The following is a 20,148-nucleotide window of genomic DNA, read 5'->3' on the forward strand; positions in this document are numbered from 1 at the left end:
ATTGTGCTCCAAAAATTGTATTACTGTCTGACACAAGAAGGTTTATTCTCGTCTACTACTGCAGTAGTTAGGTATCAATAAGTAGCCGATATTAATAGTTTATGGATGAGCACGTTACAGCCAGATTGGGAAGGGATTTTTTTAATTTTATACGCGGAGTTTTGGAAGCACGACAGAATTATTCAACAAGCTTGGACACTCATTAATTATTCCATTAACGGAGCTAATAATGCAATTAGTAGCCACATCGTATCTGATAGAAAAATAAACAGATGTTATAAAAAAATACAAAGACAATATGTAAAATTAAGCAGTAAAACAGATATCTATGAGCTAGTGACTTCTGGCTAAATGAGTCACATGCGAGCTGTAGACATTTTTCCATACCCCCCACTTCAAACATGTCTGATAAACACTTTCCCTTGTCAGTGTAATATGATATCATGAGTTTTTACCTTTTTAATATTTAATTTTGTGTTTTTATGTGCTTGTCAAGGATTATAAAGGTTTTATTATCCTGTCAGTGGAAATTGCGGGCGTACAAAAACAACAGAATTTATGAATGAAAGAATACTTTATCATAGCAGCAATGCTGACTCTCTTACAATTGTTGCTATCACACGGAGTTATGAAGGGGTTGAAAACATTGGAGAGCCAAGCGTAATAAAAAGTATTTCAAATTGTCTCATTCATCACAAATGTAGGCAGTACGGCTGGGCTGGAATCATGACCCAGGGGCTAGTGCAAGACTATTTAGAACAAGAAAGGAAAAAAAGGAAAGAGATAGAAATAAAAAAGAAACATTACAGATTATTCGCTTCACCTCTCATAGTTTCCACCGTCCCCACATTCACGTAGCTGCCAAGACAAGTGAACTACGACTTGCTCTGATTCGCATTCAGAATCAAGCAAAGGAAAGTATTTTTTTAGAAAATACAATGGATTTTATTGCGAAGCTTGAATAATAATCGTATCTCATAAATTCCGAGAAGACAGTGACTGCATGTATCCAGAACACAGGTCTGTTCTCTTTTCGTTTTCCAAATTTCAGGGCTTCTTTTGTCTGTCGTTATGAAGCACTGACAATCGAAATGCTCTTGCCATAGTTTTAAATCTTACGAAATGAAGCTTTAGAATGTCAAAGAACAGTAATTATATAATCTTAATTTAGAGAATATATGTCTTATGACATGACTTATAATGTATTTAATTTTAATTAGTTTAATTATAGGAAACGTGTATATACAAATTTATATTAGTGTGGTACAGATACGTCCAAAGAATTTTAGATAGATGTCAGGAACAAGGGCTGAAGAATTTGCTGTCAGGAAGACTGGAAAAGCGAGAGTTGTGTGATGAAGAGTGGAGTGGGAGGACAGCAGATGTATCGGGAACAATGGCGATCACAAATCGGAAGACTTCAATAAACCGATATATATAAAACTACATACATATTTACGATACAAGAAAAGGACATTGGTATGTAAATATATGCACAGGATTAAACATAGACCGCAGATAAGTGAAAGCAAAATTCTGAGGCCCCCAGGCAGATGAATTGACAAGATATACCATAAAATCAGTCGGTCGTGTGTAGATACTTCAGTATACCCGACGCCGTGTATGTTAGGGCGAAGGTGAGATAAAGGAGAAAAATATAATTTTCTGAAGAGAGGTTAACACGATATATTGGCGTCTTTACATAGTACTTAGTACTTCATACTGAGAGTAAGGTTATGATACCAGGGCCTAATATGAACTTTGTAAACTTAACATAAGTCGAAGCGCTGAATCGTAGTTTGACTGAATTAAGAACCGAGATTATTAGAAGTTCCGGACTGTCAGAACTCTCGCACATATCTTTAGCGGTAATAATTAGTGTGGAAGTTTGGCAGGGCAAACAAGAAGTACTCAGTGATGAGTTTTGCCGCATTGTTACGTAATCCACCAGAAGTACCATCTGAACCTGCGATTGGAGGGGGAAAGTGTAGCATGAATATTCATTGGGTCACACACGTGTTGAAACACGGGCACACATCGACTTGCCGACGCCATAAGCCTGTTTCCACCATGAAATAGGACTGGAAGTCGAGGTCGAATGACTAGCAGTCCCGCTTCGTCTTCGGGAAGTGCACTTATTCGTTCTTGGAACAGACATCTGATCTGACTAATCTTCCATACCCCATGCTACATAAACACGGAAGGAAAATAAATAACGAGCATCTTAATAGTGTTATTGTATAAGTTCTTCTAATAAATTTTTATCAAACTGCATTCGTCACCAAAATCTTTAACCAGTAGGCGTACATTGACGACTGAAACGTCACCTATTGATAGTCAGAGTATAGTTTACTGCTGAACAAAACGTGTAGTCAAATTTTTGTAAGGTTTTGAATATCTTGAGGATATTATCTTTAATTCAATACGTCCTCTCGGGCAATAGCCCGTGTCGGTTAGAGTAAAATTCTCCACCTTTCGGAGACTATCTCTGCCTCCATTATCAGGGAAATATGAGACCACATTGTCAATGGTTGTGGCAAGATTAGTCTCCGGAACGTATAAAATTTTACCCTATACTGACGCGGTCGGTTACTCTAAAGAATTTAATTATGAATATTTTTATGTGCTGCTAGAACTTATACACGTAGGTGATTTTGAATTCTTTAAATAAATTAAGTAATTCTTTAAATAAATTTCTATACATTTTTCAAACAAGGCATAAATCATGCCATAGGTCTAAAGTAGCGACAAAATATTGCCACTGCTAGCCGACACTACACAAATTGAATATTTTGTAAAGAGTACGTACAGTGCATTTATTATGCTGAGAAGCTGTGTTGAAACCCATCACGGAGACCTGGTATTTTGTCTGTCCATCTCAACAAGTTCCAGACGCTTTTGAGTGCATATTATTCTGAATAGGATATGTCTGTAACGACTATGACAATAAGTAACGTGTATTCTTATACCCTAAAACTATTCACATAGTTCCACAGCTTAATCCTTTATCAAATTTAATGTACACCATTGCAGCACGTGCTTATCACATCGTAACACTTGGAATTACACCGTCGAAACTGATAAAACAAATTAATAGCTCGCATTGGATTTAATATAATAGGTACAGTAGAGTGTCATATAAACAGATATTATTACGTTTGTTTGTAACTTGGTTCTGCTCATGTTCCATTTTCACAAAATAATTTAGGGAGGAGATTGTCCCAGATAAACATTTAATTTCGCGTAGTCTCGCAAAATTTCCAAGAGCTTGTGAACCCCCGACCCTCCTCTAAGCACTGACACGTGCTTCAAGCAGAAGTACGAAGGGCAGGGCTTGGATTCTGTACTCTCTATGCAAGTCTGCTCTTCGCCACTGCCTCACTGACCATTGGCATTCAATAGCGCACAATATTACCGAACGTGGCACAAGGATTGGCACCGGTGCGTGCAGACACACTGCCATCGAATGTGTATGTGGTTTCGTGGTGATAAAACCACAGAGGAATTTTCTATGAAGAAATAAACGCTTTCAAATTTCCTTGGGGTATTGCATATGAAATCTCTTCTATAGCGTTTAGAAGCACTGCGTCTTTATGCAGGTTTAACAAATTTTGTATTTTTGTATATTTTTAGGTATTTGCAGTTATGGTTTTCTTGAGACTGCTTTAAACGCACGTTTTGTATTCAACATGGGGGAGGGGGTGTTTATGAATGTCTGTGATACAATGTGAAAATTGAGGACCTATGGGAAGGGTTCAATAACAAATGTATATTCTATACTTTTTCGTTTGTCTTGTCGTCTGCGCGGTAATATCTAAGGAAAATGTTACGATGATTTTACTTATTTCCAGTAACAGAATTGTTCTTATTTATCTGTATTAATTTGATTCGAAAACTGTCAAATGGAAACCCTTCTTGTTGTTTGTTTTTTAATTTGTGAGATACAGGAACGTATTTCCGATTTATTTACGAAGACCCCTTCCTGACAATCATTTTCAGTTTATTGGATATAATATCACATTTTCAGTTATTAAATGTGTAGTTTAGTTAGCAAACATTCTATAGGAGTGTTATTTGGGGTAACTGGTGTGGTCCATGTATCTGAAGAAGGAACAAAGCGGTTTGAAATATATGCGGAGTAACGCATGGTACTAGAGATAAACAGTGGCGTGCGCTGTAAAGTTTGAGTAAGGAGGTCCCATGGCATTAAATTCTCTGGCTAAGCTATATCGAGGGAAGTCAAACCACGAGTACGAAACAGCTCATAAAACCTTTTTACTACATCTTTCTCTCTTAACGAGGTTTCAAACGTATATAAATGTAGTGATTTTAATTTTTTATGCATCACAATTGAAGTTCTGAAGTCGTATAAACACAAGACTTACTCTTGTGTATTTCGCTTTTAAATTCCTTGAAGTGTTTTACATCGATAGTGGATAAATGCGAATCATTTTCATTTTTAACTCACTTGAGAAAGCGATTATTTAATGGAAGATTAACATCAAATGCAGAAAGATACAGCTGAGTGGCTGAATTTTAAGATGTGTTTGATCTTTCTGACACTGTGTTTACAAATTTTGTATAAAAGACTCATTTTTGAACAGGGTGATATCGGAGTCTAAAGACTTTCGTGCTATTAGCGTTCACTAGAGGCATCTTTGAAGGCAGTGAACGTGAAATTGACAACCTTCCACCTTACACTATCTTCAAGCATGTCAGGTATTTCAATGATGCAGAGTTCTTTTTGAAGAGCTGTCTCGGCTAGTAAAGAATTCCTCGTCATAACATAACGTATGAAATTATCCATCTTTTATTATGGGGCGTTCATTATAATCTTTATGCTGACAAAGCACCCGCCACGTTAAATTGGCGGTCTCATATGAGAGTCGGATGATGCGGACTATTTAAAATGTGAATAAGTTATTAAATTATATTTTTGAAAAGCCTGAGAGACTTGGTTTTATAATACTCTGAAGCGGCCTTTACTTTGAGTAATAAACAAACCTATTGGTTCATTCAAGTAATTCTCAATGCAAATGAATGTGCCAGTCGCTCTCTTCTGACTTCAGCCTGGATGCTCGTGGCGGGAACTTGGAATCGGCTAACCACTCGTTCATCAGCAACGACCTGGGAGCTAGGACGTACTTCCAGACTTCGGGCGTGTACCCAGCGCGTCTGCAGGTAAACAATGTCGGTGTGCAGGATGAGGGCGTGTTCCGATGCAGAGTAGATTTCGTCGACTCCCCCACCAGGAACTTTCGCGTCAACCTGAGCATAGTAGGTAAGTCTTTCTTCAGGGCAGCACTCGTCTAGAAATAATTTATATTTGTTTTCGTTAACAAAATATTAAAATAATCGTTTATATCGATATTTTGATTTTGGATTTTTGAAAATTATTAATAAATTCATTCATTGGAAGTGCAAAATAATTAGATGTATAAGAAGTGTAATAAGTACGAAGTTTTTAAATATTAGACTGATTACCTGTCACTACTTGCCTTTAATAAATAAACTTATTTTATGACTTCATGTGTAAGTGACTGGTTTAGGTTATGAATTGAAGTGTTTCCGGCTAGGATAATATGACAGGCTTTTGTGAACATTCGGAGTTCCAAAATAAACAGAATTTCTTAACTAGCTGAATAGTTTTGAAATGCTAAATTTATGCATAGAAACATACGTATTTAAAATTATAATGTTATGCGCTAGTGGTTCATATTGTTATCATAAATTAAATGTATTTAACTTTATTTTCCCGCCTGTTAGTGAAATACGGAGTTCCGTATCTGTTACAGTTCCTCCTTCCCGGCCAGTAATTTATGACGATAAAGGCAAAGAGGTAGCGGGCCTTGCCGGACCATTTATGGAGGATTACGATCTAGCACTGTCCTGCCATGTAATGGGAGGTAAGTCGCAAGTCAAACTGAAATTTTCACAGCGATGAAGATGTCGAATGATGTCTTTTGCTTTGTGACCCCTTGTGTTCTTGAATGTTTGAGGACGGATATCACAAACAAATGCCCATAGTTGTCACTTTTATTCCTAATCTTTATCCAGGACTTCCTTCTAACATTACTAGCCACCTCCAGGATACAAAATTCTAATAGTCGCTTACATCTTCAAGAAAATCCCTGTCTCTCCTGGAGCAGGAAGGTTTATTATCACGTCGTTGGCGCCATGTCTTGAGTCATTTGAATCCATTCCAGAGCCTCAAATGTGATTATTTAAGATAAATTTTAATGTTATACTACCACGTATGCTTAGGTCTCCCCTGTTGGCCCTTTCCTTCAGGTGTTAAGGATGAAATTGTGTATGTATTTCTTATTTAATCAAAAACTCAACATATCCGTCTCTTATCTTTCTTGATTTCGTTACATTGGTAATAGTTGGTAATGCTTGATGAAATGTGCAACTTAAGGAGATTCCTATTACGCAATTCTCTCAATCATCCTAGTAAGTTATTAATAGTACCTTTTGCTTTCTCATTTTTACATTGCATTTTATACAGACTACAAACATTTTAATCTTGTCCAGGATGCAGTAAAATTATAGCTTTATATATGTTAGATAAGACGTGTCCTGTCTTTTTCTTCGTTTTGAATCAGCGAATTTATCTTTACGCCAGATACTTTGTTTCTTATCGTCTCAGGCCGGCCGCAGCCACAAGTGACGTGGTGGCATGGAGGACTCCTCTTGGATAGCGACTCAGAAACTACTTCGGAGATTTACACAGTGAACAGATTGTTCATCAAGGACGTGTCCAGGTCTTTGCTGAACGAAAACCTGCAATGTAGAGCCACATCGTCTGATATCTCGCCTCCGGTAACGAGAGACGTCGCCCTCGAAATCTACTGTAAGTCCTAGGACTCTCGTAATGTAGGCTAGTTTGGTAACTTAGATCGAGATCGATAGATATCTGCTCTTAGTTACGTCATTTCACACAAATGCTTTTGTGTGTGTTACCTCATGCGGTTTAGGACTAATGACATTTTTTTAGAAGAATGCCACCTTTTGTAGAATAGACGACAGTTAGTACAGAAGTAGAAACGTGGAGAAGATATTATAATCGTTTGCTTAAAAATGTTTACTTTATCTAATTAGTTATCTTACGATGCTTCAATAAGAAATTTGAGATGACAGGGATATGGAACACACATGTGTGAAACAAATTCTTTTTGGAAGTTTTAATAAACCACTGGAGGACTCAGGCGTAGACTGGAGGATAACATTAAAATGGATCTTGGAGAAACTGAACTAACTGATAACTATTACGAAAACGATAATGATATCCTGCAATGCATAAATTTTGAATTTTTTTGTCACAATCTGCAGAAGATGTACATGCTCAAGAAGGATATTTCTGATGGCTTTAATGACTGACATTAATTTACTTCTTTGTTTGCTCTAAGTATCGTGGTATTGAGTTTTTCTACCTTTCTCGATGTACGAGATTTCCATAACTGGCCACAACACCATCTTAAATTTCCTGTGATTTGTGTAACAGAACCTAGTTTTGTAACGTAAACCAAATATTTTATACGCTTGCTGATTTTTCGTGCGAGGTGGCCATCCTCCGTTTGATATACAATAGAAGTGCTAAATAAGGACTTGGCTGGCATACGTTCAAGATATGGTGACCATATTCTTAAAGATGCATGCTGTAGCAAATTACGAAATTTGACATCTTAATCCTTTTCATGCTACGCACAAGATATTTCGTTTAGAAGCACTGCCCCGCTAGAAATTTATTTAGTGTTTCAGAATATTAGACAAGAAACATCTCAGTCTCATAAGATAATTATTTGTTTGTTTTCTAAAAAATAAATTATTTAATAGATACCGTAAAAAATATTTCAAGAGAAAAACCTCAAGATACTGGCCCATATGGTTTTCGTAAACAGATAAACTAGACGTAAGTCACACTTAAAAACTGCACGCAGTCAAATTGTCCTGGTGTTATGTAAAATCTAATGTCTTCCATATGTGATTTTAACATTTATTTCCGTTTTCGGTCAGTATATATTTCAAGTCTGTAGCAACTAGTTTTTAAGGTCTGCACATGGGAAATTTCATCGTAGGTACAGGTGGTGCCTGACACTGTTACGGACTCATAGCTACCTAAAGCCATTAGAAGAAAAGAGGTTTTGTTGCTAGGGGTAACGACGCAAGAAGTTCGCATTGTCCGCTGAAACGAAAGCCAAACAAAAGAGAATTGGAGGGGTGGGAGGAAAGAGTTCAGTATTTCTAAGATGACTGAACCTGTCACAATATCAAATGCTAAAAGGTTACAAAAGGAATAAAACTCTATACGGGGACAAGTTGACAATAGGAGCCCAAACTAATAAAGGGACAGAAATACTAGCCTATACAAAGCAATATGAGAGAAGAAAAATCAAACCAAAGGAATGAGAGCTTCTTGAATAAGAATTTTCAGTGAAGTAGAAATATTCAGAACAAAACCAGGCAAGAAAGTATTGCTATAACGTCAAGAATCTTAAATGACTACTTTATACTAAAAAAATAATGTAAAATGTATAAAGATGTTTTTCTTGGTAAAATAACCAAAAAAATGGGCAGAATAAGTACCGTAATAAGAATGTCTTCTTTCTTGGAAAAACATTTCATATTACAAGGTTGAATCAACTGAGATGAACAGAATAAAGCGCCGATCATTACGAAACTGCGTAGTGGACCACAGACCCTGAGAGAAATGAGCGAACAACACGAGCGTTGTCGACTGCCATGCCTCTTGGTTTATTATATGTTCGTATCTGTAAGATAGGTTGCGAACGTCGTAAAGGGCTCTGTTGTACGTGTAGCAGATGGGCCCACAGGAAGCGCTTTTTTCCTCTCCATCTTTCTGTCATCTCGGGGTAACGCTTGTGCCCGGATCTCCGACGTGTTGATTGCCAACTTTAAGAAAAGTGTGATTCAGAGCCAAAAATATGGTACAGCAATGACCGACTTTTGGTACAAATTTTATAGTAGTAAGCAAATGCGTCAGAAGAATTTAACAAAATAGGAAAATGTATTAATTAAAATATTGACATAAAATGTTATAGCACATATCAAGTTTAAATCTTTGTTCATATGCAAAGAACACGAGATTAAGTCATATTAAAATAATCTTTCAGCCTGTTTGAAAATTTACTTTTTACTTTGTTCGTGAACACACTGAAGCCAATTCAATGCAGTTCAGAACAATGGAGACTATTTTCCAAAATCCTTCTCATTATTATACCCCAATTAATGTATTTGTATTCTAACTGGCAATCTGTGTTACTTCATACAAAAATTATGTCATTTAGATTTTACACTCCGACAGTATTTACAGGAAAGCGTAATGAAAATGAAAGTCTTTTACAAGAAGTGGCCAGGTGAACGTCTGCGCACATGAACTTTTATTTACGTGTCCTTTAGGGAAAGGCAATTATGCTATCAAGTAGAATAAAATTTAATTATCAGAGAACTGACTAAAGTTACACAGAATATTCTAATATAAAAGTTCTTGGTTGTAGGAGTAGAATAGAACAGAGAATTAAAAGTAAGACACTGTGTTTTAATTGTTTTTGAAACTGTTAATTATTTATAGGTACATAAAATATTTGCTTTGCCTGTGTTTTGTAAATCCCAAGTTTCATGGCGCAAGTAAATTAATTGAAAGTAGTAGTTAATTAATTTCTTTATTTTTTGTATACAATTTTAAACTCCCTCGTCTCTGTCGATTCCTAGTTTGCATACTTATTGTAAAATATTCCGTATTCGACACTGATCGATGCAACAAAAAATAATTGGATAAAGAACTCTCATTTTCGTTATATTTATGATATAGCAGAAGTATAATTCCGTTCTGAAAAGTTGTGTTGACTAAAAAAAAATTTCTTATAATAAGCATGCGTCACAAAATATCAGGACTGAAACGTGTTTGAAATTTTCTGAATAACGTGGACTTGCTTTACGATTAGCATTATTAGAATACTTAATTTTAATACTGTCCATGCTTTTTTGTTTTTCGAAATGCCATTATGATATTAGCCTTTATATGAAGCTTGTATCAATATGAGCAGATTATAAGAAAGGAGAAAAATGGAACATGACAAAGTATTTTGTAATGAAGCCATAGTTTTTCTCTACGTATTATCTTCTTCTACAACCACGTAATCCTCTTGTATCGCATGTTTTTGATGCACTATAAATATTTTTTATTAATATAACCGATCCAGTTACTAGGAAACACGACTATAAAGCAAGCCAGTAAGTGAAAAGAACAAATTTGAACAAAGCTTCGTTGCCTCAGGTACTGGTGTTGCAAGTGTGAGAACTCCGAAGACTTCTGGTAGCGCTAGGTCACCTGGGAGGTGCTGCCGTACGGAAACCAATGGACGAACTAACCCTCTCCCACTCCAGTTCTGTACGTAGTCCCAAGAAATTGAGTTAGTGAACGTCGTTATTTTCCCCCCTCTTCACTTTCTCTTGGGACCCAGCTAATAATGCGCTGACAAGACTTGCCCTGTATACCAGCTCCTTCTCTTGACTCCTGATACTTCGCACTACCACTGAAATTAAAATGACTTGTTCCTACAAGATTATTTAAAACACTTGCTATGGGAATAGGGTCCCCACATCCTCAGAAAATAATACGTATGTACACAAATTAATTTGAGGATTTCTTGTTAAAGTAAATGTTTAATAAACCAATGTGATATTACAGACCGTCTTCAGAAAATTTTTATAGGCGTATAGATTACAACAGTTTTAACATAATTCCTCATAATTATCATTAAACGTCTGCATAGTTTTACTATACTTGGTGCTGAATAAGTTCGTCCAGTGTTATTCTGAGCCTCTGTTAGGCATGTTGTTGCAGCGCAACTCCTCCTGTAGCAAAAATAGAAAAATAAATATTGTACTGTGTCATAACCACTGTCATTTCTACGACGAAAGCCCAAATTTAAACGTTGCAAAAGAGGGGGCGATCCTATTTAAGGTTTAATCTTGAAGTACTAAAAGGGAGTGTTGTACTTTTGGATGAAAACTCGCCAGCTAAACTTTTATCTTGACTGTATAATTTTTAAATTTGACGTCATTTTTAAAACACTAATTTTTGAAGCGTTAATTTCTATAACAAAGGAGTAGCAAGAAGCAGAATTTCTAGGCATAATATTTTATTGACATTAGACGTCTCTTCCAAATTGTAACCGGTTCAGTACTTACAATATGTGGGTTATTCTTTTCTTGTAACATTAATCGTACTTGTAACATACGAAGCGTCTGCTTAGTGAATAGTGTAAAGTAGCAATTGAGTGCCAAATTTTGAGAATATACGGACATGTATAATGAAGTATCTCAGACTGCTAGTGCGCAAATAGACAAATAATTGATTGATGGAGTAGCCGGATGGGTTAAATAAGATTTCTTTCTTTACAAAATAGTTTTCATAATTTTAAATAATACTATACTAGCCAGTTCCTCAATAGGCCTACGATGATAATTTCCCAATAAATTATCAGCAGTAGAACAGAGTAGACACAAAGTAACAGGATTTGCAAAGCTTTCACGGTTCAATTAACATGGATACAATACCGTAATTCCAAAGTTAATTATTAGTCTGGTTTATCGAATGATCAGATAATTGACTTGTTACTGGAGATACTGACGTGAGCTACTGTATGTGCACATTTCTCAGACGATTTGTCAAAATAGTTGTAAGTTTACTAAACAATATTCAGCGATAACGATTTATTATTATGCCTCAGATGTTTACAATAATGTATTTTAAATGTTACCAGATTATCACACTAAAAACGTTGCAAACATTTGTCATATTTTAATCTCTTAATAATCGTATTTTAATCATCACAAATTATAACGTAAAAATCAAAACGAAATTTTCCGCAATATTATAGGACAAATTGGGTGCGTTCGCTCACATAGTGCCTCTAGATTTTTAATTGGAAAATTCTGGCTTTTGATGTTCTCCATATTCGTGAGTAGGGGCTACAAAATACGAAACAGTAGATGAAGCTATCTACGATTAAAAATTCATACCTCAATATGAGATTATTTTTCTCATTTCAGTCTTACAATTCGTGTTGTTGCCTAACTGTGATATTCGTGTAAATACACATCTACTAATTGTGTTGTTGTCTATAACCACCTCCTTCCGTAGACACATTAGGTGGTGAACCTCTAGGCATTCTTAACCCTATCATTAGATGGTAGGAAGTAGTCAGCTGCAATCAAACCCCTGACTCCCAATTTGTAGTCATGGGACTAGTAATAATTATTAACACATTTCGGTTTAGTATCCCCATTTATCGTTAACCACTATGCTTCAATATGCAGAGTATTCAGATTTATTTATAACACAATACAAACTCAACTCAAATGAAGAGAATTTTATGTGTATGCTGTGGGGTTGAATGCCGGGATGGATTGTGTTTTGATGTGGGGCATTGTTAACAGATAACTGTATTTACTACGCGTTACTTCCACAACCAGCGACTGGAAGAAATATTGTAATGTGGATGATAAAGTAAGAAGATATACAATAGGAAACCCGAAACTCCCAAGAGAACCTGGTAAATGGAGTTCTAATTAAATCCCGGACATCAGTAGCAAGGAATGCACCATAGGAGAGAGAGCGCGGTATAATTAAGTTATCTAGAAGAATGAGTTCTATGGTGTCAGTTGCTGCAGCAAGCTGCAATTTTGCTTGCATCTTCATTCGTATACGATGAAAATTAAGAAGGAAAAGTAATCTGGGTCGTGTAATTCAAAGTTACTCAAAGTTACGTACTTCAGATGTGACGAGTTTTCGACTTTGGCCACGATAACACCCAGACAGGAAGAGATTGACTGTAAATGTCACCAAAATGACTTAAACGTTTGATACGAATTAAACACGGAATAATTGGCAGTTTTGTCCTTTCGTGTGCGCGGTTTCAATTTCATAGCTTTATAACGTGTCCAGGTGCACATAACCTCCTGTACCTCTGGGGTGAGCTAACAACTTGCCCTTATCTAGTGCCTAAGTCAATGCGTGGAGCTACACCTACAGCCATCCATACGTGTTCGTTATGCGATGCTCAGTTAAGCACAGGAGCAACATTTCTTTTTTGTAAGTTGTTAGTTTTTCTCACAATGTCAGAGAAGCACTGAAGATATTTAAAAACAAAATTATGCGCAGAACTCTTGAGTCGAAAACGTATATATAAGAAGAAAACGTATATATAAGTAGACTTTTTATGTTTTTCAGCCGACGTTATTATCTTAATTTAAATTTAGATTTTTCGAAGGGACCGGAAATGATTTTAGCAATAGTAAAGAAAGGTGAAAATAAAATTTTAGTTTTTAAAGTCTGATTACAATAGAGAAAACAAGGCGTGCTTTGAGATATCAAGTTCTCAAGGCAGCGATTATGAAGGTGACTGTCTTCTGGATTGTTGCGTCGCTTAGACTTGCAGAAATTTATCAACTTTCATAGGTTCTTACTGCCTTCATCGTCGGGGCGATTGATGAAGAAGGCAGTAAGAACCTCTGAAATGTCGGTCAATTTCTATAAGACTAAGCGGCGAAACTTCCCAAAAGAAAATCATCTCCAAGATGCGAGTTAGGAAATTATGTTAACAGTGGTGGTATATCTGTACCATCAACTATAGATTATTTTTATCAGATTTTTAACTGAATAGATAAGTGTGATGAAATTCTTGTGTAAGTGCATTCCAAGAATTTGCAATATTTTTGCTTCCTTTATAATTGACAATTATTTGCCTGCGGTCTTTAGAAATCTGGACCTGAATATCGATTGTATTTCGTTACATTTCTCTTCAGACTGAAGCGATAAACAGGAATATGTTCTATACATTTATTTCAGGGAGCATAATTATATTCCAGCCACATACAAGATCTGAATCAGCATCGTATCCTCACTGGGACTATGTAGCAAACTCTTCGTAACTAGTTCTGAAAGTTTTCACGAAGTCATTAAAAGCTGATACTTTGCCCAAAGCAATAGGGGGGGGGGGGGGGCAAGAACGGATATCTAAACTGTGGGCTTGTTCTTCTGTTCGTTCACTATTAATCTTGTTGAATATGAGGACCTATGCACATTGTGTGCGAGAAAGCAGTTGGTCAGGGATATTTCAGGCGATAGGAGTCAGTTGAGCGCATTACGATAAATTTGAATCGGTTGAGATCAGTTAGGAATATGTTATGGTATTACATCGTTTTAGATTTTGGTTGAAATGAGGACACGTATCAGTGGGCTACTCAATCTAACGTAATCGTCCTCCATGGTATGTTGGATTCTTTCTACATCGATTGTGTGAAATTAGTTCTTCGACTGCCACTGTCGACCCAAAATCATTGCAATGTTTGTAAAAGAGAGCTGAAGGAATAAATACATTGTGGAGATTTATTAGTATTGGTTTTAATAAAGAAATTGAATTGAATTGAATAAAGAAGGGCTACGTATGAAAACATGGACTTATAATGTGAGTTATATGTGCAAATTGTATTAATATAGATAACGAGTGTCTAAGTAAATTCGGAACATAGAATAAATCACATATTAAACGCCTACCATTTGGGAAAATTTTACTCTCTTAATACGAAATAAAATGAATGCTCTTTGAATCCATTACGTACATTCGATAATCAGTTATTACATTCATACCTCATGACTGTGTTCACAAAATCTTCCTACTGGAACCTGTCTTGATTCTAGTTGAATTCGTTTCTGCGCGTGCGAACTAGTTGACATGAAGAAAAGGAAACCGGAACCATAAAGAAGGGTATTTCTTGACAAACTAAGGAACTATTAGGTTTGCAGTAACGAAAGTGTTTCTTGGAGTTTGTGGGCTATTTGGTTAGTTTTGAGTCCTAACAATAATCCAATGTTGTCTAATGACTCGCAAGTTTTCTTGAAACGAACAGAAAATATTTCTAAACGTTCTGCCTTCTGGTATATATTGACCGACATTGCAGACTAACTTCGATCATTTACTTAGTTTTCACTCCTTGAAATAATGTAACCTTGTTAAGCTTCTCATACGTTTTCTTGAAGCTAACAATTATTTCAAAGATGACAATATTTATCGCCCTGATGTTGGAAGGAATAAGCTCCTGTGAAGCATCTGCCATTCTCTCTACGGTGGACTTTCCATAGAATTCAGACCTTCCAATTAAAATCAACGCTGGCCGATTTACTATTCTTCCAGCTCTGTTACATCGTAAGTTCGGCCGAGTAATCTCAGCATGTCTTAGATGTCATGGTGGATAGAGCTTTACCATTTGGATACGTCTGTATTCATCTCACCTCTAACGGACACAACGCAAACTCTCACGGGCATATTATAAGTAAAGTGACACGAAAGAAGAGACAGCTTAGTACCAATACAAGTGCAAGTCTTAACTATTTTTTATCGCCCTGATGACGGAGGTAGTATGACCTCAGAAACGTTGGTAAACATTGACCAGACTACACAGCGCAACAACCCAGAAAACATAAATATTCAACTATTTTTCTGTTCCATAACAGCCATTATTTTTTATGAACTTCTATGGCATTAAATGTATTATTTGTGATATAAAATAGCAGTATAGCTTCTAGTTGACAGATTTGCCGTAATTTTAAATCGAAGGGTAGGGATGAAATGTGTGTTAATAATTAAACGAAGAGACAGAATTCTTCGCATAAGCGTAACCATTAAAGAAAATAATATGTGATCACCCATATTCAGTATAAACGTTAGAATTTAAAAAGACACAGAACATTTTCTTATTTCACTTCCCAGTTCTGTGTCTAAAGTTTATATAAAATGATCCGAAATTGTGCTTGAGACGCCTTTGCAACAATTAATTACATCAAAGCTTGTCTCTTATCTGATATCTACTACGTTTATTCTGCACCATTCATCAGTTATAAACTGAACATATTTCATAGCCGAACTCCTGTATTTACGTGACATATATTGTAACAATACAAAGTCACAGTGAAGTGGCATGTCCCAACGCTATATCATTCAGCCCCGGATTTACACAAACATCACCCATATCCCTAGAGATGTCTGCAATATTTTCTCCAAATTTAAAGCGACCCAGAGTTTTAAGCTTGTTACTAGCGACTATTTTAATTCGACAGGATATTAGCCAGGGATTACTCTAAATCCAGAAAGTAAAGAGAAGGCTGATAAACATTCAGAAGTGGATTGCCTTGATCCATAGGATTCGTGTGCCTCCAGAAATCCCTCTGCCCCATCGGTTTTAATATATGTTGTTTCGTGGTCTAATTTGTTTCATATTCCGTCCTGACAACTTGGTTAAGAAAATTGAAGAGATTAATTAATTCTTGTTAGTTGGATTACATGAATTTCAATTCATGTTCAGAATACACCCCAGCCGAATATAAAAAATAAACATCAATTTTTTTTAGTTCCTCCAGGAGAGTGGACAAAACGTTACAAGTAAAAGGCGTATATGCTTATTGTATAAAAGTTAATCAGCGGCTAATTTCTTGCAACTCAGTAAGTACAGTCTGAGTTAAGGCCTTAAAATTGTGTCTCTTAATCGTATTAGCTAGATTAATAATAAATTTGCTATCCCAAAGACTTGTTTGTATGTGCACATTATAATTAATTTTATTGTCAAATCCGTTTAAACCAACTATACTAACTCATGACTAATTTTTTGCATCAGAAATAGGAAATGTTGCAAGAGCTATATTATTATTACTTGTAAGTTTAAATAAAATAAAAAATATTATCAGATTACGTTTACACAATACATTTTTTATTTTCAACGACTTCAATGTATACAAATGGAACAAATACAAAATGGGCAGCAATTTAATTCTGTATAATATAATAGTTGGTTTCATTTCATGATATTTTAAAGTGTTTATGGGGTCTTTCTTTCCCGTTGGATTCAATAACCTGAAATCTTAGAAATTAAAGTTTAAACTTATACACTGCCATTACATTCCGTGCTATTTAGTACATACCAATGATTGAAGCATTCGACGAGCATTCTGTGTTTAAAAATTAACCTTTCAGTCTCTTTCACATAATTTTCACACCTGCGTAGAGAAGATATACATTTTCATAATTTTAAGGAGTTTTACCTCAAAACGCAGAAAATGTATTAGGCTTAATATCAACTTTCATCTCGTTCCATGTTATCGTTTTATGTCTGTCCTTTTGTTATTATAATAAGATGAATTCTGGAAAAAGGTGGGTTGGAGGAAAGATAGATTGTTACGGATAAGAGGATCCATTTTGCTCTAAACACATTAAGAAAAGCGATAAGACAATTAGGAAAGGAAGGTAGTAAGAAAAGAGGGAAAACCAACGAAGAGAACAAGAAATATGAGAAGATGTGCGATATAGAGAAGTTTTGATAGTAGGGTGTAGTGACGGGAAGAGAACAGTATTAGAAGGTGAACGATACGAAGGAGTTGGATGATGAAAGAGACAAGAGACGAAGAACATGAGAAGCAAAGGCCATGCTCCACGGTCGTTACTTCAAATTACCAAGACGTTGATTAGTTAAACTTTATGTATTAAACCCTAGAGGGTGAAGGAAAGTAGACAGAGAGGGATGAACGTTTATTATATAAGATAATAGCTTCTAGATGGAGTTAAAAAGCCCCTACACTCAAATCCCGATAATCCCAACACTGAAGAGTTGGGGTTTGTAGCTTGTGTTAAATTACTGAACAACTTATGTAAACAAATCCTCTGTTTGAAGTAGCTTTATCATCTTCACTTTCCCAATATTGGAAACTGATGTTGGGTATTCCATACCCGTAAGGTGAATGATCTTAGATGGCTCTCTGATCGAACATTTGCGCTGTCTGAAAATGACAAATTGCGGGACAAAAAGGCAAAGAATCAACTAACAAAATGTAAGAGCTTCTATTTCGTTATATCGGAGAGTCACTCTAAAATTATTGATAAGAAATTAAGTTACTAAAAATAAATACTTTAAAATTTGTAAATAAATCCATTCTTCATTGCAGCAAAATGCTAAAAGAAATTTGTGTTTAGATAAGTTATACAACGAAATGAAGCGTTCTTACAACGTTTACACACTTCATTTATTATTTGTTTTGAAACAGTGTGCTGTGAAAGTACAAACCGTAAGGAAAATTAAATTGAGGTTACATAAAAGGGACTTTAGGGAAGTTGATTTTTGAACGGGAATTAAACAGCAGATCTCGGTCTGTGTCCCGTAATTTTATGACAAAGACATATTTGTTCCTTAGTCCATCTTGCTGAGAGATTGTAGATTCCCTGTCTGTTAGCTCTGTCTTTGCGTCTGTTTATGATATGGAAAGAATGAGAAGTCGTAAACTTAAGAGTTTTACTTTCTTAACACATGTTCAAGAATCTTTCCATTTGTAAAGCGGTTAGAAAGGTCAATGCGGTTAGTCAACGTTCCTATTATAAATTTATATATTATTATAAATTATATTATTATGAATTATTATATTATTATAATACCTGCTCGTTAATGTAAGATAAATTTAAACGTTCATAATACACCGGTATGATCCTCCTTTCAATGACTCGTGTAATATCAGTGATGATCTTACCAAAGTAAACACATGATATTTGAAGTGCAACATTTCAAGACGGCGATGGAGTGTTAATTTGCATTTTTTCAAGATTATGCATGATATAATCATTGGATATAATAAGATAAGCGTCTTTATGCAAGGCAGTATCGCCTTTTAAATGCATTTCTGTCTTATTGTTTAATGGTCGATAGCCGTACCGAATGAAATAATAGCCTCTGTTGTATGTTTGAATCGTTCTGTGTTCAAATCCTACATTTTCACATGAGTTTAGATCATGTAAATATGTTTCCACGTCTCAGCGTGTTGTGTGAACATCAACATTGGATCCTTTTCTTAGCAACAGACAAAATTCGAGACTTTCCTCTCTCTAGAATATTAAATTGAAATCTGATGTTAGTTCAAACTTTTCTTTTCTTCGTTCTGTTTTATACAAGTTTTATTCACAGTGAGTCTCGTTTAAGCTTTCCCTGAACAACGGCAATGCTGTGAATTAATTTTAAATAAGGCAATGTGCAATATCGCATGACGTTACAAGTATTCAAAAGTAATTATTTCATTTGAATAACTTCTGGTTACTTGCAATATATGAAGACATATTCTAGTTTTATATGTATCTGATTTTAATAATTTAAAGAGTAACGAATATTTCACACGTTCATGTACATAGAAATAAAAGTAGACACAGTAATGGGATAAATACTTACGTATATTTCCTTACAGAGCAAGAATATTAACAATATGTATTTTCTGTTGTCCAAGTTCAGATGGTAACAAATTATACCGTACTTGTTAATTATCTAAATTTACAGTCTGTAGGTTGATATTAAATGTTGACTTTATTATTCTAAAATACTGATAGAAATTAGAAATAATTTATTTTCTATTGATATAAATTTATTCTAATTCGTTCATGAGCTAGATAACACAAAATGGCCATATGTACTGATTTATCTTCCAGTCCTTAGATATCCCTCTGAGTATTTCATATTGAAATACCTTCAACAATTGTTTATTTCTTTTGTTCAATTTTACCTACAAAATCGCAGAAGCAACCAACTCCTTTGGACGGAGTTCTTTAGAAGCTAGTAGTCACTCAGCTAGTAAAGAAACTATTCTCACAATGTGGTCACATGTTTACTGGAATCTATTCTCAGCCAGATCATTCCAGTCTATATCTTCACACTTTAAACCATTAACATAAACTTTAATATTACTCTTCAAATTATACTTAGATCTCCCAAGTGTTCTCTTCCTTTCGATTTAGTATACTGAATATTGTCTCTTCCATGCATGTCATATGCTCACCCACCTAATTTATCTCGTTTTATTACCACAATAATAACACACCACTTTAATAATATTTAGCGAAAAATGAAACATTTAATTATGTTTTAATTTTGCTTTTAAAAGGCACAGGAAGATAAAATATTCTAAATGCGAGATTTTACGTATTTCGAAAAACAATTCTGCTGTTAATTGTACGTTTATCACATTCATTTGCATTGAAATAGTTCATGATTTGTTCTAGTACTTGTGACTAAATACTGATTTAACTGCTTGACAGCACA

The 20,148-nt window shown here is 35.2% G+C and overlaps 1 protein-coding gene across 9 annotated transcripts in view; it reads left to right on the plus strand.

Annotated features, from left to right (window-relative positions):
* Positions 1–20,148, plus strand: part of side (motor axon guidance molcule sidestep) — a 199,471-nt gene that overhangs the window by 93,079 nt on the left and 86,244 nt on the right. For all 9 annotated transcript variants that reach the window (XM_022080161.2, XM_022080162.2, XM_022080160.2 and 6 more), the window contains 3 exons: positions 5,070–5,281; positions 5,796–5,906; positions 6,650–6,853. In XM_022080161.2, coding sequence (XP_021935853.1) covers positions 5,070–5,281; positions 5,796–5,906; positions 6,650–6,853 — 527 coding nt within the window. The remainder of the gene's footprint in view (positions 1–5,069; positions 5,282–5,795; positions 5,907–6,649; positions 6,854–20,148) is intronic.

This window comes from Zootermopsis nevadensis, unplaced genomic scaffold, assembly GCF_977971745.1.
Source record: "Zootermopsis nevadensis isolate Lab colony 2312 unplaced genomic scaffold, Znev_1.0 Znev_ptg000029l, whole genome shotgun sequence".
NCBI classification, from domain to species: Eukaryota; Metazoa; Arthropoda; class Insecta; order Blattodea; family Termopsidae; genus Zootermopsis; species Zootermopsis nevadensis.